The 22,357-nt window shown below is 40.2% G+C and overlaps 1 protein-coding gene across 1 annotated transcript in view; it reads left to right on the forward strand.

The window, feature by feature from the left end:
* The window catches only part of LOC122799507 (BRCA1 associated protein), an 815,197-nt gene that overhangs the window by 661,622 nt on the left and 131,218 nt on the right, over nucleotides 1-22,357 (forward strand). The window contains exons 9-10 of the mRNA XM_044068621.1: nucleotides 5,635-5,744; nucleotides 20,054-20,143. Coding sequence (XP_043924556.1) covers nucleotides 5,635-5,744; nucleotides 20,054-20,143 — 200 coding nt within the window. The remainder of the gene's footprint in view (nucleotides 1-5,634; nucleotides 5,745-20,053; nucleotides 20,144-22,357) is intronic.

Genomic DNA, 22,357 nt, shown 5'->3' on the forward strand with positions numbered 1-22,357 from the left:
AACTATTCCCTTATATCACCTATTTTAAAACAAGATAAGGATCCTAAAAAGTGTTCATCTTACAGACACATTTCACTTTAAATGTGGACTGTAAGATTCATATCCATTTTAGCTAACAGAATTAATCTACTTGTACCTAAACTAATTACCAGTGATCAAGTTGGGTTTATTTTAAATAGACAAGTACTGGATAGTAAAATAAGAACACATACATTAATAGACTATGCAAATAAAAATAAAAATAACTTTCTGTCATTAGTCTTGATTTAGATAAAGCTTTTGACTCAGGTAATTGGTTGTACCTGTTTAAAACACTTAAAGTGCAGTTTCCTACCTGAGCTAATTACATTAATTTCTAAGTTATACAATAACTCTTGTGCTTATGTTAGTTTTTTCTTTCTTTCTAATTCCTTTAAATTACAAAAAGGCACTAAACAAGGCTGTCTATTATCACCTTTATTTGTTGCATTAGCTAAATAATTCTTTGCTAATATTATTAAGATCCAACAAGAATGTTAATGGTATCAAAGTAAAAGAAGTTTTTTAGCTAAAGATTCACCTCTTTGATGATATTTGACTAACAGTAATAAATGTAGAAAATTTATTAAAACATATAATTAGTTCTTTGAGTCAGCTTGAAGAAATCTAGAACTTAAGATTTATTCATAATAAAACAAGTACATTATTAATAGCAAAATAAATACATTCATGATAAAATATTCTAACTTCAACTGGAATAACAATCAAATGAAATACCTTAGTATAACCATTGTGTCTAATAGTAAAAAAATGATACAAACAAACTTTCAGCAGGTTGTTGATAAAATATTAAGTTTAGTCACAAATTGGAACAAATTCTTCTTTACCATGGAAGAACAATTATTGCTTATTATGGTGGTAATGCTCCCTAAAATATTTTGTCTTACAATCTTTAGTAATATCTCCACCAAAAATAATGAAATATTGTACTTTTTGGCATCCTAATAAACCAAGAGTTTCCTTTGACTGGCACAGAAAAGGTTGGGATGATGGTGGAATGGGATTCCCTGATGTTCAGTTATATACTACTTCAACAATTCTTAAAGTTATAGCATTGTACATAAATTCATCTTATGATTCAAAATGGAAACAAATACATCAGTAAATATTATTAGTAAATAATAAATACATCACAACCAGTCATAATCAAATAATCCCTTATAGTTTTATCTGGATATAAAAAGTTTTTTGGGTAATGGTATTACACACTCAACTCAAATTCAGTATTTAAATAACATCATTTCCTCTTTCCAGAAGTTCACATATTCTGACCATTGTATTAAAGACGTAATATTTTCTATGTTTCCAATTGCATATACAAATGACTGCTTAGAAACTCATAACTTCAACAAAATGCTAGTATTGAAACAATAAATAACTTAATTTATTGGCATCAATTCTTAAATGTTACTTGTGTATCTACTGTTGAAAATTTAAGGTCCAAATATAATCAAGATTCCGAGAATTGGTTAATTTTACTAATATATAGAGACTTTGTGAATTCAGATACAAATAAGATACTTAACCTAGATAAGAAGTCATTATCCAAATTATTGGAATTCTTAATAAATGTCAATAATAATACAATGATAAATCATAAATGTCACAAATTTATACAATTCTTAAGTTATATTTCACATATTTAGACAATTCCTATTGGACCTATTCCTCAAAAATTAATTATGAAGAATCTCTAAAGAATAACAGAAAATAATATTAAAATCTACATATAAAAACACAGCTCCATTATATTGGAAAGTTTTCACTTGGAAATTCTTACACAGAGCTTTTGTCACTCCTAACAAAATTGCAGTTGTGTATAAATCAAATAGAATTAAATTCTGGAGATGTGATTCTGAAGTAATAGCTGTTTGGACACGCATGGTATATGAATGTGGAATCATCTTCCCTTTTTGGAAAAAATTAATAACTTCATTCAAACTCTATGGTCAGATAGATGTAATATTTCCAAATCTTTAGTTTTACTTATTGCTTTGATTACTGAGAGAGTTCCAAAACCCAAGGGCCTCTTCTTTTGTCTATTCTTGCTATAGCCAGAAAAGTAATTACTAAAAAATGGAAAAGTAAAGTTACCTCTAGTGTTGAATTTATTAGTATGGCAAAATTGTTTGCAGTAGTGAATTGCATACTGTAAAGATAAGAACTTCTAATATTTACACATTCATGTAATTTTGGCTTAAACTTAGACTTGCTTGGAAAATATTAACTGTTGTTGATATGTATAACTTTGCTGTATTGATCAGCTGTTGACCTATGTAAATAGTTTTGTGTGTTTTACAATTGATTTATCTATTGTTTAAAATAAAATGAAAAGGGGTACAGTTAAAGAGAAACAAACAGGGGAATCCTAAGTGAAAGATCTACACTGGTAGATTTTTTAGTTGAATCTAGAACAGAATCTGCTGTGAAAAAGGGATAATTAGTAGGGTGTATAAAATATTGCACAATAACTATAGGAATCAATCAGAGGAGGGTAGAAAAGATTGGCAAGCGAGATTGGATAAGCAATATACAAGGAAACAATGGAATGATGTATGTGTGGCTCCCTAGTATGCAACAAAGTTTAGATCTTTTAGGATTTTTGCTTGGAGATGTTTGCATAGGTCTTTTTATACCCCAAGTAGACTCTGTAGAATTTATTCTCGGATAGATGACAAATGTTGGAGGTGTGATGGAAAAGAAAGAGGTAACTGGGGACATTTGTTTTGGGAGTTTAATGAGTTGGCAAACTTCAAAAATTCCTTGCAATGTACTCTGTCAGAAATATTGGGTGAACAAATGGGTGTAACTAAGAAAAGATTGAGCTGGGATACAACATCTGAATTTACTAGTCATAGTAAGGCCTTGCTAAGTTTAATTCTGCTGGCTGCCAAAAAAGCAATTGTTAGAAAACGGAAATCAAAGTCTAAACCAACTGTATTTGAAGTATTGAATATTGCAACGGAGAGAAACAAACTGGAAGTGGGATCTAAAGGGTAGTATCAAATCACATAGAAAATGGAAATTTTGGGAAAAATGCATGTAGAGTAATGATTTGCAGGAGGAGTAGGATTTAAGGGAGGGCAGGAATTGAGGAATTTATGTAATGTTGGACTGATTATAGTTATGCAAAAAGCAGTATATGTGATCTATAATGTTTATAACTAGGAGCATATTACTGTGGATGTTTTCTTTTGTATATGTGTATATATATATATATATATATATATATATATATATATATATATATATATATATATATATATGTTTGCCTGTGTGTTAAGTGATGATTCAATAAAGGTGTTAAAAATTGTATTGGGGTATTAAAATTGTATGTGACAAGGTATTACAAAAATGGGCAAACACCATCATTTTAAAATGTAACTCAAGAATCACTTAAAAGATAGATATATGCACTTGCTTCAGTGATCTTACATAAAACATTTTCAGTTAGCAACTTGGCACAATGCTGTGACAGTACCTGTTTGAATTAGCTGTATAATACTGACATAAATACATTTTGTATTTATTATACCATGTGTTTCAGAAACCTGCAGATCTGTGTAATCGTTCCTGACTAACTACTGTTCTGTATAATACTACATATGTTGCTGTATAGTCTTTACTCTTGTCGGTGCTGTGCTCTCTGTAACTATGCTTTACAGTGTTGCCATTCATCTCAGGTCATGACTGAAAAGGGGTGCTGTCTGGCTTAAAAGATGATGGATAGTTAGATAGATAGATAGTTAGATAGTTAGATAGTTAGATAGTTAGATAGATAGATAGTTAGATAGATAGATAGATAGATAGATAGATAGATAGATAGATAGATGGACGGATGGATAGATGGATGTTCTTCATTGTGTTTTTTTCAGAAATGCCTGATGGAATAGAGATCGAGATCAACCTTTTTGTTGCTAATGACCAGAGTTGCAAAAGTGGAGGATGGGAGTGATTTGGAAAGGCTGACCTAATTGTACTTAAAGGTGCTGTTCATGTTCATTGCAGACAACTGCAGATTACTGCACTTCAGCCACAGCAACTGTTTATTGAATTATTAGCTGGAGGGGAGTGAAACTGAAAACGATATAACTGGAAAGGGAACTGGAGGTGCTGTTCATACCTAGGTTAGACCACCAGGAGCAAGAGTGAAAAGGCACTGGCAGTAGCCAGCAGAATGCTGCGGTTATATCTTTTTTTTGGGGGGGGGGCTAGACTTCTGAAACAAAGAGGTAATGCTACTGTCAGTACATGTCATGTACCATGGGTAGTACTGGAGGCCATTCAAGGAGAGAGAAATCTCAAAGGAGTTACTGTCAGTACATATCATGTACCATGGGTAGTACTGGAGGCCATTCAAGGAGAGAGAAATCTCAAAGGAGTTTGGAGGAAGGCTACCAGAAGTATGTGCAACAGAGTGTCAGACTCCTAACCAGAGAAAGCCCAGAAGATGTAGGTGGAGCATAGTATCAGTGCACTGGGTCATATTGGTGGTTGTGAATGGGTTATCTTGAACAGGAGAGAGAGAAGAAGGAGGTGGCAGCACAGTGTGAAAGTGCTTCATAGAGAGAGTTTTAAATCTATAGAATTGCATGCCAAAATGAGTGATGGAAAGCTAATGTGCAGAAGCATTCAGCAGGGCATGGGACAGGTGGAGAAAGGAGAGGTAGAATGTTGACTTCCCATAAAGGGTGGAATGTTTAGGTTGTTTCTATCCTTTTGCTATCAAGCAGTACAATACATTATTACTATTATTGCTCTCAATTATTATTACTATTACTACTACTACTAGTGTCATAGTTATTTTTTATTATTGCTACAGTTATTGTTTAGACAGCAGAGAGTTGGGGAATTTTCTGCAGAAACCATCACTGCAATGAAGACTACTCTTATCACTGTTTAAACATTGTCTACAATGGGAGGAACAACATATAGGGAGCAACTTTATGATTACCTGATGTCTGCAGATTTGTACCCACATCATCCCTGTACATAGTTGGCAAGTTAAGTTCAGCTTTATGAAATGATTTACAGCACAAATCTCAAATCATTGAAGCTAAATGAGAAATTAAAAAGGGAATTTCTGCTTACTAAATTCCATAATACTCAGTTATACAAAAGGGTTAGTAAAAAGCACCTGCTTATATTCCATGTAGACTAATCAACTCTAACTGCTTTTAGTTTGAAGTGCACATATTGTAAATGTTCTCTAGTTATATTACATGCATAAATTCACATGGTGGTAACTGTTCACCATTTTACTTCACATTGTAATACATCTATTTATATCATTTAAGGCATAAACATTAAAAATGATGTAAAATGATATGTATCAGGTTAGCACAGCAGATGTTGTGAAGGATTATGTTAGGTGCTTGTAAAGCAGACCTTCCACACTTTTGGGCATGTTCTGTACTGTGTTTGCTTGTGTTAAAATATAGCTAAGCCACTAGAGTTGATAAGTGAGCATACAACTGGTGCATGGTCAGCAGAACAGAAAATACTTCCACTGTTTAAACTGTACTGCAGTCTGTGTTCCTTCAGTTAACTAATGTCACCTTGTAAATGTTTTATCTATCCTTTTTTGCCTTTCAGATAATTATGTCCATCGTTTAGTCGCAAGTAAAACAGATGGAAAGATTGTACAGTACGAGTGTGAAGGAGATACTTGTCAAGAAGAAAAGATAGATTCATTACAGTTAGAGGTAAAGATCAGTGAGACATTTGTTATATTTTCTGCTTTCCACATAAACACTGACCTTGCTGCTTAGCATTCAGTAGTGCAGATTTTACTTCAGATTTAAATTGATAGGAAGATGAGGCCACTGTATCTTTAAAAGAATGAAAAGTAGCTGAAATGCCCAAACCCAATTGGCTTTACATTTTGGTAATGTGGTAGGGATACTAAGGATACTGTATCTTCATACTAACAGCAATGGAAGTATCACCACGTACTGTGCCACTGGCACCATGATGCAGATAGTTTGCACAGATCTTGTAGCTCCTCAGTGTCAGTAGAAAAAACTATTTAGGAGGGGATAGCCGATTGGGGAGAAGCAGTGGGAACTACAACAGCTAGCTGTTTGCTCAGTGTTAGCTGACAGACTCTTTAAGTATCAGAATCTCATTCACTGTGTTGTTGTGATATCAGAATTAAAAAATAAGTTTCCCAGATAAAGCCACGTTTCTCCTATCTGAACAGTTAAAAGGAAAAAAAGTTTCTACAAGTGCAGACTGACTTCTTCATATCTGAGATACTGTTGCCTCATTGCCTTTAATGTTGCTAGCTCATGCAGTTTGCTGCATAAAGCTAAGAATCCAAGTGTGTTGTCCTGAAGAAGGAAAGAAAAAAAAATGTTTGTACTCCCTGGACCTTACCCAATGGCTTCATTACTGACACTCTTTCGGACAATTTATTTCAGTAAGACAGGAGATGGGCATTCCTGGACTTGGCAAGAGCCCACCGTGCCCATCTAGGAATCCTAAATAAGCCCTTCTGTACCCTTCAGCAAGTAAGGTGGCAGGTAATAGTCCAGCTTGATGGTACTGGGAGCTGCTTACCCTCTACCCATTGTGAGCCCCCATCCCCTCAGTGGCTCCTCCAAGCTCACCATTGCTGTCCCCTAAGAAGAAGCTTGCCACTACACACTGTATTCCCAGGAGCTTTACTAGTGTTAAACACCGTGGCACCTTGATAGTGTAGGTTCAAGTGGCTCAAACTCCACTAAGTAACACCTGGTGCGCCTATTATGTGTCACCTTTGTGGTGAGCCACAGCTGCCTCACTTCTGCCAGGGATGGGTCAACCAAAAACAGCTATTCCCTCCCATCTCCCTCAACCAGCTCCTATGTTTTGTCCTTAATTTTTTTATGAAAATTTAGAAAGCAGTGCAGAGTTTCTAGTTAAGGTCACATTTAGGTCAGCATAACCTTTAGAGACAGACAGACTGGAACATTTCAACAACACTGAGTTTAAAACAAAAATGAAGATGTTCATCATATTATTCACTGTTGCATTCTTCACTTCTTGGAATATCTTGCTTGCAGGTAGCTTGCAGTCAGCCAATCTTTCGGAGCCTTAATCTCCCCCAGTTCTTCATCTTAAGCCTCCCAACCAGACATGAGCAGAACATTAGTATAAAGGATGTTTTGGCTGATACCATTTGCAGATATTTATTGCCATGCAGATGTTCTTCGTGTTTCGTTGTTGCAGTCAGGCCGACTGAGGACAACCTGCAAGCAGATAATCCAAATTACATTTGGGTTATCTGCTTGCAGGTAGCCCTCAGTCGGCCTGATTAACAAAGTCTTGGGTCCTGCGTCGGTTGCTGTCCCTTCTTCCGTGATGTCAGGTCGTCAGGGGTATAAAACATGCAGCCGACATAATTACATCAGTCTTTCTTGCTGTGCGGTGCCCGAAGCAGAAGCAGTTCACAAGTGCCGGTCGTCCGACTCCTGAAATTTCCGTTTTCGGGTTTCAGAACCGAAGTCTTCAACTAAAAGCTAAGTACCCCTTTGGGGAAACTTTTTCTTCCTCTAAACCAATGTCAGTAAAAGTAAATAATTGCATTTTTTGTGGAAAGCAAATACCTCATAAAGATTTTCATTCGTACTGTATTCCTTGCCTAGGCCTTGACCACGACATACCTCGCTGTCGGTTGTGTGCCTTATTTAAACCACAAACTGCCAGTCGTCTGTATATTTGCGCTTCTAAATTTTTTGGTGCTTGGTTCAATTATCCTGATATGTCTTCAGTAAGCCATCCAACTACTGACATTCTGAAGAAATGCAAAGATAGAGACAGGCCAACCAGTACGCTGGAACTCACTGAGGCGTTTTCGCAGCCCCTGAAACCTGCTACTTCAGATTCGCAGGCCTGTACTGAGACCCATTCGGAGTCTGGTATGCCGCAGGATGCTTCAACTGTGGAACTTGCGGATGTCTCTACCTTGGATGGGTCCGGAGCCACTGTGCAGGCACCAGCTTCTGAGGGTGTATTCAGGCCCACTGACTTGCATATTAAACTGGCACCATCTTCTTCTTCAAGGTCTAAAACTCGAACCATGCCTAGAAAATTGACGCCCAGACCGCATGGTCAAGCCTCTGTGCCTGAAGAACAAATGATAAGAATGACTGAAGACCTTATTACTTTAATCAGAGAAAGCCAACCTTCCCTCTCTAAGAGACCTAGGACTGAGCTTGCTTATGATACTTCTGACCAGGATTCTGAAATTTTGTTTCCTCTGATGACCAGGATTTACCCTTATCTACCTATATGGATTCTGATGCTGAGGACTCTATTCCCTCTGCTTCCCCCCCCAGAGGATTTCTCTTTTGGTGAAACCTTGCATATTCTCAGGGAGCTTTTTCGTTGGGAAAGTCAGGATTTCTCTGATTCTAAAAAAGGCTTAGGGATTTCTCACTCCTGCCCCAGCACAGGCCTTTAGCTATACCTACTGTACTGGATATTGTTGATGATGCTTTTTCGGAATCTAGCATGGCCCCTGACTCTCTCCCTCCTTCTTCCAGAAAACTTTATAGATATTACAGGGCTACTGACTTTCACAAGTTCCTTTTCAAAAATCCTACTGCGGATCCTGAAACCATTTCACAGGGACCCAACGGCATTAAAGCTACTACTGCCAAAAATCCTATACCCTCTGATAGAGACTCCAGGGCGCTGGATAGATGGGGTAAGAAGGTATACACTTCTGCAACTTTGGCCATTAGGGCCTTGAATTGCCAGTTTCATATGTTAAAGTATCTGTTGCATATTATTGGATTGCCTAAACAGAAAATGATGTTGACTCCTGATTGTGCTGAAAATAAGGATTTACAGGATTTTTATGCATTCTGCTGAACAAGTTCATAGGTTCATAGGTTCATAGGTTCATACTAGGCTATCTGCCCGAGGGCATTTATAAGCCTAGCCCATAGTTTTGTGGCTTACGCCACCCCTTTAGTTTGGAGAAACTATGCCCATTATTTTGCTGTGCCTCTGTCGAGCAGTGACACTGAGGTAACCCCTGGGGTGTATCTGCGATCTCCCATCCATTGGTCAAGATTCCTCTTGAACAAGGCCAGCGAGGTGCTCTGCCTCACATAAACCGGGATTTTGTTCCACAGCATAGGGAGTCTTTGGGTGATGAATCTATCCCTCCAGCACGCCCTATTAATAACCGTGTCGAGGTTTAAGTCTCCCGCCCTTGTGGCTCTGAGGGATCTAGATGGTTTGAGGTGAAGCATGTTCATCAAATCTGGGTTTGACATGGCCTTGTATGTCAGGCATAGGTCACCTCTGAGCAAGCGGTAAGCAACTGAATATACCTGGAGTTCTTTCAGTCGGGCAGCATAAGACAGATTTTTGAGACCCTTTATCCTTTTGGTGAGGAACTTTTGTGGCCTCTCCAGCTGCTGCAAGTGTCGGGTCAGATACATTCAATGGGGCATTGTACTCGATCATTGGTCTGATGAGTGATGAGTATAGGGAGACTATGACTTCCCTTGATCTAGATGTGAATCCCTTCATGATAAGGTGGGCAATGTAGAAGGTCTTCCTAACTAATTTAGCAATATGAGTGTCGAATGAAAGGCTACTGTCAACCTGGGTTCCCAGGTCCCTAATAACTTCTTCTGTGTTCAGGGATTGCCACCTATATGGTAGCTAGGGGTAACCTTATTTTTCCCGAAGGGTATGACTATGCATTTCTTGGCATTTAACTTTAGGCCATGGCTCTGGCACCAGTTATCCGTTTCTGTGAGACCCTTCTGAAGGATATCTGTGTTGGATGTGTTTTCAACTACGGCCCAGTTTGCAGTCATCTGCAAACTTTGTCATCCATAACCCTCCTGTGTTTGCTTGTACTTCAGAAAAGTAGATGCCAAACAAGAGTGGGCCCAGGACTGAGCCCTGTGGGACACCACTTGTGACAGGCTTTGAGTCTGACATGGCGCCAGCAACTCTGACCCTGTGGGTTCTGTCACTCAGCCAGTTTGCAACCCATCTTGTAATGTATGGGTTTACATTTAAGTTGATGAGTTTTTCAATGATACCCGAGTGAGGTATTGTATCAAAAGCCTTCGCCAGGTCTAGGTAGGCTGTATGGACTGCCTTTCCCTTGTCAATGGCCTTGGTGATTGTTTCGAAAAAGTCAACCAAGTTTAAAAGGCATGATCTGCCTTTGACAAAGCCAAACTGGGTTGGATCCAAAGTCTGCAAGTTCCCTATGTCTTTATTTATGAGATCCATTATGATCCTCTCCATGGCTTTGCAGATAAGGCTTGTCAAGCTAATGGGACGGTAATTTCCAGGGTCGGTGGAGGCACCGCCTTTGTGGAGTGGGACCACAGTCGCTGCGCCACTCCTGGGCGTATCCGGAGGTGAGACTAAGATTAAACAGCTGTCCTAACTGTGGGTTTAATTCCTCGTTGAGTTCATGGAGCACACAGCCGGGGACACCATCAGGTCCCATGGATGCTGTGTTCTTTGCCTTGGAGAGAGCAGTTCTCACCCGGGCATTAGAGATGTTTGGGGGCTACAATCATTTGGTATAGATATCTCTCCTTTAGGGGGGGGGAGAAGTTTGCACTGAACCTGTCAGCCAGTATGTTGGCAATGTCTGTAGGATCAGTAATCTTCACATCATTTTGAACTAATTCTGAGCATATCTGGGAGTTTCCTCCTAGGTTTCTGACATAGCTAAAGAATGTCTTATGGTTGTCTTTAGAGTCCTTAGCTATTTTTTTCTCAAAATTAGCTTTGGATGATTTTATGAGAGCTCTTAGCTTTTTACTTATAGTGATCAGCGGTGTCTTACCTTTTAAGGATTTTGCTCTATCTTGTAGTAGCTTTCTCCTTTTGTTGTAGAGCTTGTTTATGGCTGGGGTCCACCAGACTGGACGCTTGCCTTTGGTACAAAGAGTCTTTGTTTTGCTTGGGATTGCCTGATCCATGCAGCCCTGCAGGTGCTGGTAGAAGGCATTTGTAAGTGATTCAGCGGTTTGAGTAATGTTAACCGCCGGCTCAGGGGCCTTAATGGAGACCACACTAGTCTTTAGAAGTGTGAAGTCGGCTTTCGAGAAGTTCTTTACTGTGGTCTTTTTCATTTCGGGTGGGGCGGGATGAGGACCTCCAGGGAGAATAGTTTGTGATCAGATCTCACCAGTGAGGGGTATACTTCCGGCGTTGAACATTGTGCTCCCATGTTCGTGATGATGAGATCAAGTATGTTTTCTCCTCTTGTGGGGATGGTGACTAGTTGTTCCATGGCATTTGAGTTTATGAATTCCAGGAACTTTTGGGCTAGAGTGTTTGGGCTTGAGTAGTGTTCCCAGTCTATATTAGGGTAGTTGAAGTCACCTAGTATGATGGTGTTTGGGCCATATGAGGTTCCTGAGTTTGCGAGGGTGGCCTGTAACATGCTACAAATTGCAGAGCAATCTTGCCTATGGTTAATTGCACCTGGATGGTTTCCGATGCATCGTGCGATGCCACCAATCTTGAGGTGTGGGTGTCCTTGATGAATATGGATACTCCTCCTCCTTTCTTGGTATTGTCCGGGTTTTGGGGCCGGAACACATGATATGAGGTAAAACCTGATAGTGCTGGGGTGCTCTCAGGAGCCTTGAACCAGGTTTCTGTCACAGCACAGACATCGATGTTCTCCATACTGAGAAGGGCCTCGAGTGCGTGCATCTTGAGGTTGAGACTTCTGGCATTGAGCAGCATTACCCTTAGTTTTTTATCTTTGTTTTGTTCTAGGGTGGTAAGGTAAGAATTTGAGCCTTGCCTAAAAAGGCACTATGGGGTGGCAAGAGCCTTTGCCAAAATCCGAATCCCAGGGTGACAAGTGCAAGCCGTCCCTTGAAGCAGTGTGGCTTGTCCAGCATGTCATCCCAGGCAGACAGACATTGGATCCCCTTTGAATGACACCAGAGTTTAAGCCAATTGTTAAAGCTGATCATCTTATCTCTGTATTGTGGCATCATTCTTGGTGAAGGTAGGATACTGCTCAAGGTCAGGGTCATACCTGCTTGGGCTACATAATCAGAGAGCTCCTCTATGTCTCTTTTCATGTAGTCCAAGGAGGTGCGTCTCAGGTCGTTAACACCAGCGTGGACAATGATTGAGTCGTGCTTGTACCTGCTGTTGAGAGACCTGAGTGCATGCGTTATGTGGCGGATTCTAGCACCCGACAGGCAGCTTACTGTGACCTTCTCCTTACTCAGTCTGGTGAGCGGGACGTCAGTGTGTCTGACTATGGAGTCACCAATGACTAGTGTGTCTGGCATTGTGTTTGGCCTTAAGGGCTGTGACTGCTTGACACTCTGACTGTGTGGTCTATGTGTTGCAGGTGTTGTGTTCTGAGGTGGTAGTTGTTTGGGTGTCTGCTTTGGTGGCCTCTGCTGTTTTGGTAGATTTTGATCAGAGCCTCCGAGTATGTCTTTGTGTGTTTATGTGTATGATTTGAGGTTGTGATGGTATTATGTGAGAATGGGTCTATAGTGTGTGTGGTTACCTTCTCCTCCTGTCTGGTCATGCCAGTCCTATGTTGAGAGAGCTCAGCCTCCAGTTTGGCCGTATAGTTGCATCTCTCGCATGTATTTGTGTTTTGTGGGAGGAGGAGAGGGTTGTCTGTGTACATGAGGCAATTGTAACATTGCCTCAATATTCCCAGGTTCACCAGCTGAGCAGGAGAGGACATTAGCAACTGATCCTCGACATGCTAGAAGGAATAGACAGAAAAACTTAAGAAAAGGTTCTGGGGATGTGGGTGACCGAGAAATGGGGTTTGATTTTTGGGGTACTTTCTATAACAAGAGTGCTGTATCGAGGTGATAAGTACTGTAGGAGCAAGTGCTTCACTATACAGATAGAGAATAGTCTACTTGGGAGTCAAGTAGAGATAATTCATAGTTGTAGGATACACTAAATAGAACAGTAGTATACTTTGAGGAAGGTAGTTTTAAGGGAAAATTTGAAGAGTGGACTTTAGGTAGCCCTAATAGTTTAAATCTGATTAACGCGCTGCCCTAGTGTGCAACGGTAGCAGCTCCTAAATCGCTAAAGCGCTAACGCGTGCTTTATAGCAGGGGGCTGGAAAAAACAGGAAATGACCCAAAATGGCCGACAAATTACTAGTTGCTGCTTCTAACCACTCCTCTGAGGACAAACAAGCAGCTCAGTACTCCCCACTCCCACTGGTGAGTAAAGAAACTACCTCTGGCCACACAAGAAAATGGAGGAACACAGAAACCAAATACAAAGCCCAGGGATCAGCAAAATCTGATTACTGGAACAACTAACTAGGAAAGTTTAGGAAAGGAGAAATATTTTTTTTTTTTTTTTGCAAACAGACAGAAAAAAAATGCAGTAAATGCTTTGTTTTCGACTAAATTGCTATCAAAGGCTGGTACACTTGAGTGTATTAGCCTGTTTGTTACCTTTAAGCAATACTTTAGCCCACAAGTGCAATCAACAATATAAGCTCACAAAAACAGGAAAATAAGGTAATAAAACAGTAATATAGGCACAAACAGTAGTCGAAAAGCTCAAAAGATCAAAAAATGCAAACTAAAAGTTTAAAAAATACTTATGATCAAGAAAGTTGCTTTTTCTGCTCTCTGCTGGCTTAGGAACTCTGCAGGGGACCACGAGGACCTATGCCTAGTTCTATAATGCCAGAAAAGCCTGCCAAAGCGTGCTTTATAGCAGGGGGCTGGAAAAAACAGGAAATGACCCAAAATGGCCGACAAATTACTAGTTGCTGCTTCTAACCACTCCTCTGAGGACAAACAAGCAGCTCAGTACTCCCCACTCCCACTGGTGAGTAAAGAAACTACCTCTGGCCACACAAGAAAATGGAGGAACACAGAAACCAAATACAAAGCACAGGGATCAGCAAAATCTGATCACTGGAACAACTAGCTAGGAAAGTTTAGGAAAGGAGAAATATTTTTTTGTTTTTTTTTTTTTGCAAACAGACAGAAAAAATGCAGTAAATGCTTTGTTTTCGACTAAATTGCTATCAAAGGCTGGTACACTTGAGTGTATTAGCCTGTTTGTTACTTTTAAGCAATACTTTAGCCCACAAGTGCAATCAACAATATAAGCTCACAAAAACAGGAAAATAAGGTAATAAAACAGTAATATAGGCACAAACAGTAGTCGAAAAGCTCAAAAGATCAAACAATGCAAACTAAAAAGTTTAAAAAATACTTATGATCAAGAAATTTGCTTTTTCTGCTCTCTGCTGGCTTAGGAACTCTGCAGGGGACCACGAGGAGCTATGCCTAGTTCTCTAATGCCAGAAAAGCCTGCCAAAGCGTGCTTTATAGCAGGGGCTGGAAAAAACAGGAAATGACCCAAAATGGCCGACAAATTACTAGTTGCTGCTTCTAACCACTCCTCTGAGGACAAACAAGCAGCTCAGTACTCCCCACTCCCACTGGTGAGTAAAGAAACTACCTCTGGCCACACAAGAAAATGGAGGAACACAGAAACCAAATACAAAGCCCAGGGATCAGCAAAATCTGATCACTGGAACAACTAGCTAGGAAAGTTTAGGAAAGGAGAAATATTTTTTGGTTTTTTTTTTTTTTGCAAACAGACAGAAAAAAATGCAGTAAATGCTTTGTTTTCGACTAAATTGCTATCAAAGGCTGGTACACTTGAGTGTATTAGCCTGTTTGTTACTTTTAAGCAATACTTTAGCCCACAAGTGCAATCAACAATATAAGCTCACAAAAACAGGAAAATAAGGTAATAAAACAGTAATATAGGCACAAACAGTAGTCGAAAAGCTCAAAAGATCAAAAAATGCAAACTAAAAAGTTTAAAAAATACTTGGGAAACATACATTGCAATGTGGTTTTGATTCACTAGAGGCATCTTGCAGGGCTGCGGTAACTGGGTCTGTACTTAGATGGCATGCTTGGCTTAAGGAACAATCCTTGCCAGATTATGTTAAAGCCAAATTACTGGATGCTCCCTTAAATCAGGGCCACCTGTTTGGCAACAAGGCAGAAGAACTTCTTAAAAAGATGGAGGAAAAAGCTAAATCTATGCAAACTGTTAAATATTTTTTACAAGTACAACATCCAAGATTTAGTAGGCATTGGCCTTCTAAAAATTGGTCCTTTCCTGCCTCTTCCAGACCTTCTCAGTCCAAACTCAGATCCAGCAGAGCACTCAGGCTTCAGTCCCAGGGGATGCACAGGACTAAGCAGTGAGGGACCTCCACTTCCAAATTTGGGAATAATAAAACTCCCCCCATGTTAAACTGTCTCAGTGACTTCTTTTAAAGCTTCCAAGCACTTCTCAACTTACTGCCCCATTGGGGGTAAAGATTGCACTTCATGTAAAGAACTGGGGACTCATTACCCAGGACAAATGGGTTTTAAATATAGTGTCCCAAGGATACAGATTTCACTTCCACGCGTCACCAACTCCAAACGGTTGGCCGGATCTACCTCCAAAGCAGTAGGCAGAGGCCCAAAAGCAAGTACTCTCTCTCTTAAGCATTGGGGTATTCAGTTGGTACCAGAAGAGAAAAAGGAACAAGGTTTTTACTCGAGATTTTTCCTGGTACCCAGAAAAGACAATTCAAGGCGTACTGTCCTAGACTTGCCTACTCTAAACACCTTTTTGTTGATTCCAAAATTCAAGATGCTGACTCTTCACCAGTTGCTTCCTATGCTAAGCAAGATGCCTAGTTAGCAACACTAAATTTTGAGGAAGCATACCTGCACATGCCAATCAGGGAGTATTGCAGAAGATACCTATGCTTCAAAGCAGGCTACACGCACTATTAGTTCTCTGCACTGTCCTTTGGCTTATCTACTGCGCCCAGGGTATTCACAAAGTGCCTAGCTCCAGTCATTGCATTTTCCAGGCAAAGAAATATTCAAATATACCAATACCTGGACGATTGTCTAATTCAGGCAGAAAACCAGGACATACTTTTGAATCTTCTAGCTTTTGTACAAAGGGTGCTAACTTGTCTGGGGTACACCATAAATGAAAAGAAATCACACCTGGTACCCTGTCAACAAATTATATTCCTGGGAGCAAGCTTGAATACAGCTTCCCAGATGGCTTTCCTCACACCAGAGAAACAAATTCACTTGAGAACCTACTTCAAACAAGTGGTCACAAATACCCTGCTATCTGCAAGGCAAATACTACAAGCCTTGGGGTTCATGGCCTCCTGCATTCTTCTAATTCCATATGCAAGACTGCATATGAGGAAACTACAATGGTATCTAAAAAGCCTATGGTGTCAACATTCTCAGGATCTAGAAGCAATGATTCCTGTCATTCCTTGTCTATGCTTAGAGTTCCTTTGGTGGGCAGAGGCCTGCCACCAAAACAAGGGACTACCATACACACTACCCCCTGCTGCCCAAACCCTAACAACAGATGCATCAGACTATGCATGGGTGGGCACACCTGGCAGGGAAGTGCATTCAGGGCAAATGGAACCCAATTCAAATACACCTTCATATCAATCAAAAAGAAATGATAGCTGTGCAGAATGCTCTGACAGCCTTCAAGGACCACATTCTTCCAGGACAACTAATGGTAAAGACAGACAACACCACTGTAATGTGGTACATAAACAAGCAGGAGGGTACACATTCTTACCCCCCTCTGCAGACTAGCCATGGCATTGTGGAACACAGCCTTCAGCTACCAAGTGCATCTACAAGCTCAATTCCTGCCAGGAAAATTAAATACACAGGCAGACGGACTAAGCAGAAACCTTATGTACCCACATGAGTGGAAACTGGAACCAAGGATTTTCAACCTGTTGACAAGCAAATGGGGGGGGAGTCCAGATATAGACCTGTTTGCCTCTCCCCAAAACTACCAATTGGACAAATTTTGCACAAGGACTCCCCACAAACAAGCCTGGAAAGTGGATGCTCTGTCCTTCAGCTGGAAAAACCTATCAGTCTATGCCTTCTCCCCTCTGCCTCTGCTCTCCAAAGTACTACTAAAAATCAAACAGGACAAACCAAGGATGATTTTGATTGCTCCAGACTGGCCTCACCAACACTGGTACCCCCTCCTGCTCAGTGTGTCACGGTTATCCCCATGGCACCTGCATCAGACTACTTCCATGTTGTCTCAACAGAAGAACCAGATTCTGCACCCTCAACTTCTAACACTAAACTTTGCAGCCTGGCTAATAATATAATCTCTCCTTTACCATCCCTCAGCAAACCTGTGATGGATATCATTTTAGAGGCAAGGAGGCCTAGTACTAGAAAATTCAATGCTGGAAAATGGAAAAGATTCTTTGCCTGGAACCAATCTCAAGGGATGAGCACAGCAGTGCCCAATTTACCTCAGATTTTACAATACTTAACTGAGATGCTTCACAAGGGCCTGTCTTTTTCCTCCATTAAAATCCATGCCTCAGCCATTTCAGCTCATTATAACACAGAACCTCCCCTCTTCTCTCATCCTCTGCTCAAGCAGTTCCTCGGAGGTGCCAAAAATTTGAGTCCACCCAGGAGAGCTCCAACCCCTGCCTGGGACCTTAACTTTGTATTGGAGAAACTCACTCTACCCCCTTTTGAGCCAACTGCTACTGCAGACTTAAAAATTCTTTCCTGGAAAACAGCCTTCCTTTTAGCAATCACTTCAGTTAGAAGGATTTCTGAATTGCAGGCCCTTATGGGAGTGGAGCCTTTCATCATCTTTCATGCCGACAGGATGTCACTCAGGACCAGTCCATCCTTCATGCCCAAGGTGGTATCCAGTGTGGCTCTTAATCAGTCAATTCATTTGCCAACTTTCTTTTCCAGTCCACAGAACAAGGGGGAGCGGATTCTGCATTCATTGGATGTACACAGACAACTTAGGTTTTACTTGGACAGGACTAAATCTCAAAGAAAATCTGAACTACTGCTGGCAGCATTTGCTGCAGGGGCAGAGGGAAAGGCTATTGAGCAAGCCATTTCTAAATGGATAAGCCATTGTATTCATTTTTGCTATAAGCACCATGGAAAACCTTTCCCCCAGGGGATCAGATCCCATTCCACCAGGGCTGCATCTACTTCTACAGGCTTTCTCAGAGGTGTTCCTACCAGGAATATTCTAGAAGCTGCTACCTGGAGTTCAGTTCATACTTTCACCAAGCATTATCATTTTCTCTAAATCCAGAGCTGGCTTTGCCACTGCAGTCTTGCAGGGCCTTATAGCTAGTCCTAATGCTGTATAAATTCCTCCAACCAACCATAGCTTTGGGAATCTACCCAAATGTAATGACTGCAGCAGTAAAACACGAAGAACATAGTACAGTTGTGTACACTTACCATAAATGTGGATGTTCAAGTGTATTCACTGTTGCAGTCCTGGTTACCCCCCCCCCCTCCAGCCCCCTGTTTTTCTCTGAATATACCTCTACTTTCTTTTACTATGCTTAAAAGCCTTTTTGGTGTATTTGCTTTTGGTTGGAGGTATATTTTTGTGTTTTTAATTATTTATATATTGTGCTCCCCATTTGGGGGGCATCTGACATATGGGGCAAGAAAAACTGATGTAATGGCATCGGCTGCATGTTTTATACCCCTGACGACCTGACGTCATGGAAGAAGGGACAGCAACCGATGCAGGACCCAAGACTTTGTTAATCAGGCCGACTGAGGGCAGCCTGCCAGCATATTACCCAAATGTCATGACTGCAACAGTGAATACACTCGAACATCTACATTTATGGTAAGGGTTCACAACTGTACTTTATGGTGACACCATTTCCTGTTGCTGTTCATTCAAGTCGGAAGGAGAAGCATTTGTTAGCGACCTTTTCACCTTTACATGGAGTAGTTGTTGGGGATTACATGTGACTGGGGAATTTGAGATAACATCTGAGAAATAGGAATTAATGGCTGATGAGCTTTTTTATAAATAAATCATCACCTTTATAGCATCCAAGTGACTTACAGTAAAAAAGTCTTTAGTATCTGTTTAGCAGTACCATTTTATATGAAGATTCACACAGAATATAAAGTTCACATTTATATAGTAAGCATTGTTTTTTTGTTTTTTTTTTATATAATCACCTTTGCTGTCTTATGATGAATAACAATGTTTAGATTCTATTCATTGGGTAAAATCTTTTCTGACACCTAGTTAATTTTTTTACATTGCTATATCATAGTAACACGCTAAAAATTTACTTTCTTGTGGGTAGTGTGTGCTTTCGGATGTATCTTGATTCTCATCCTTGCAGCATTGCATGTGAACTTAGTTTCCAGAAAAATTACATGCAAATTAGTGTCAGACTGGTAAAGTACATTAGTATGCTACCATAATAGCAAGAAATAGCCTCCCATGGCATAGAGATATAAAGTCCTGACTAGGCTCAGGGAACCTGAGTGTGATTAGTGGCTCCACAACTGATGTCACAAGTAGGGAGGATTGGAGTGCCCATCTTGGGGGTAGGGTGCTTGTTCAGGCATTCGTGATGGAGGCTGGGGATGGGTGGGAAGTGCTGTGTACGGCGGGGACAGGGTTTTGGCTGAGTTGCACATGGAGATGTGAGCGATACTCCACAAACCCCATGTGTGTCTTTCCCTTGGACTGCGCAAATGCATTTGAGGGTGGGGATAGGGTATTAAAGGGAAGACACTCCCTCTGCAGCAGTATCATAACAAACTTGGCCATTGTCGGTCTAGGGGAGGTCAAATTAGATTTGGTACAAAGTGGACAAAAAGAGGAACTAGGAGCAGCTGTGGGTGAGCCAAAATATATATTTAGTAGGGAGTGCTCATGCACATGAATAAGGTGAATGTCATGATCTTGTGATGTAAATGTGATGTTTTAACTGAGTATCCTCATAAACAGCCTACACATTTCTGATTAATGACTGAATGAGCAAATTAAAACACAGTAAGTCTACTATGTGCATAGCTCAGTCTAACAACATTATGTATAGTTAATGATGTATGTTTGAGTAACTGGAAACCTGTAACATTCTTGCTTTTTATGTTTCCTATGGCCATAGTACTCGTATCTTCTGACAAGTCAGCTAGAATCGCAGCGAGTCTACTGGGAGAACAAGATAGTTTGCCTAGAAAAGGCTGCAGGGGAAGAAGTAAGTTTTCTTTTTTTTCTTCATTGAACTGAATGGTTTAGTACAATGCAAAATTTTTATTTAAACTGTTTATACCTGGTACTGCAGAGATTTTCTAAATGACAGTGTAATGCTTGATACATCAAGCTTTAGGTATTGGCTTTGCTAGACAGGATCAGGCTAGATCAGGGGTTCCCAAAGTGTGCGCTGCGACGGCCTGGGGAGCTGCGGCTTCCTCACAGGGGTGCTGTGAACTAATACCCTTCATTTACGATTTTTTTATTTTGTTTTTTAAATTTCGCACTGTTTCAGCTGATGTCATCATGTGCACGATGACGTCAGCTCCATCAGAGCTACCAGCCTGTCGGAATTGAGCAAGGAGCTCATGCAATTCCGGCTGGCCGTGGCTGCTCAAATGCATCCAGGTAAGGAAACTTTCAGAGGTGTGTGTGTGTGTGTGTGTGTGTGTGTGTGTGTCCAGAGAGAGAGAGTGAATGGTGACGAGAAATGGATAGATATGAAATGAGATATCATAACTAATGTACAATGAAGTAAAACAGTAAATAATTACAACTACTGTTTAACTGAGTGGTAATGCTTTTATTTCTAAAGTAGTTATTATTGATATACTGCAGTTACTTCCACTTTTCTTGTTCAGTATAATACATTTGCATTACATTTCTGTTCTTGTATACTATTGACTGATGATCTGACTCTGCCTCCCCAGGGCGCCGTGGCGCACACTTTGGGAACCCCTGCAATTAATCTTTATTTGTAATCTAACTAGTAACCCATTTCCCTCTCATATTAAAGTTGCATGCATTATCCCAGTGCCTAAAGTTCTGCGCCACAGATAGCAATAATGCTTGTAAAAATGATTTATGACCAATCACTAGAATATACTTAAAAGTATGCCTTCTGTCACAAATGTCAAAACAAACACAGTACTCTCACAGCAGTTTTCTATTTAACCAAGCTGATATATTCAGATATGGGCAGTGACCTGTTAGCAGGAGATATATTTCTGGATTTAAAAAGAGAATTTGAAACAGTTGATCAGAACCCTCATACTTGATAAGCTAAATTAATGCAGCTTCTCTTCTAATGTCATTTTATAGTTTAAAAACTATCTTTCTAGCATATATTTTGCAGTCATTACCAACAACTTCTGTATTGATACTGTTTTTTTCTTACTGGAGGTGTTCCTTGGAGCTCTGTATTCGGCCCATTTCCTTTTTCTTTGTAGATAAATAGTCTGCCCTGTGGACTACCAAATATAAAGTGCATTATGCATGTAGATGACCTTTTTCTTACTAATACTAACACTATGTTCCGGGTTGGGCATCAAGTTGGTTTTCAGCATAATTGTTCCATGTTATTACATTTATTGCAGTTGCTGTCAGAAGGTTGTCACACTTCTACTAATTGTATATTTATGGCTCCTCCCAGAAAAATTAGCCGTTCATCTCGGACAGCACAACTACAACTACTGAATTTCAAGTGAATCATTTATATGGGACTTCCCTCCACTCCCCTGCTAATTCAGCATTACACAAGTGTGACCAAGTGGAAATCGCCATATTGATACTATAGTTAACTAAGCAACAACTGTCTATATAGCACAAAACCAAAAGGATTCTGTGTGTACTTGTGTTTGTGTGTGCATGTTTATGTATGATACTAGTAGGTTAGATCAAATGTGTTTTCATGCAGTGTGTTTTGAGTTGTGATGTTTGTTTCAACTTGTATTTCATTGTGCAGGTTGTTTTAAGGAGTTTACTTGCTGCTGTTTGTTGTGTAGGATTGTAGGTAGTAGTATGCTAGCTAGTTTATAACGTGCCATTAGCGATTATTTAAGGATTTTAGTTTTGCCAGTAATGGGGTTTCCTAGTATGGGCTTCTGCTTTTTTTTCCCCAGACTTTGTACAATCATGGAGTATGTGTGTAAAGTTATGAAGTATGGTAGGGAATAAACAATGTTAAGTTGTCTATCTCACCTTCATTCTTGCTGGTTGGGTTCGGAGCCGATCCTCGGCTCCGACTCGGCCATCTTGAAAAGCTCGAGAGCTGCATACTGGCTCGAGGCCACCCATATCCCATGGTGCCTGGCACTAGATACCCAGCTCTCATTTGCCGCTTCTGCTGCGAGGTTGTCTTACTGGCTCAGGTTGTATATTTTCATTATTTACTCATTTTTTGATTAAAATTTATAGTTGTTAGTGTAGATTGTTTATT

This window comes from Protopterus annectens, chromosome 4.part0 (assembly GCF_019279795.1).
Source record: "Protopterus annectens isolate FY-2018-M chromosome 4.part0, PAN1.0, whole genome shotgun sequence".
NCBI classification, from domain to species: Eukaryota; Metazoa; Chordata; order Ceratodontiformes; family Protopteridae; genus Protopterus; species Protopterus annectens.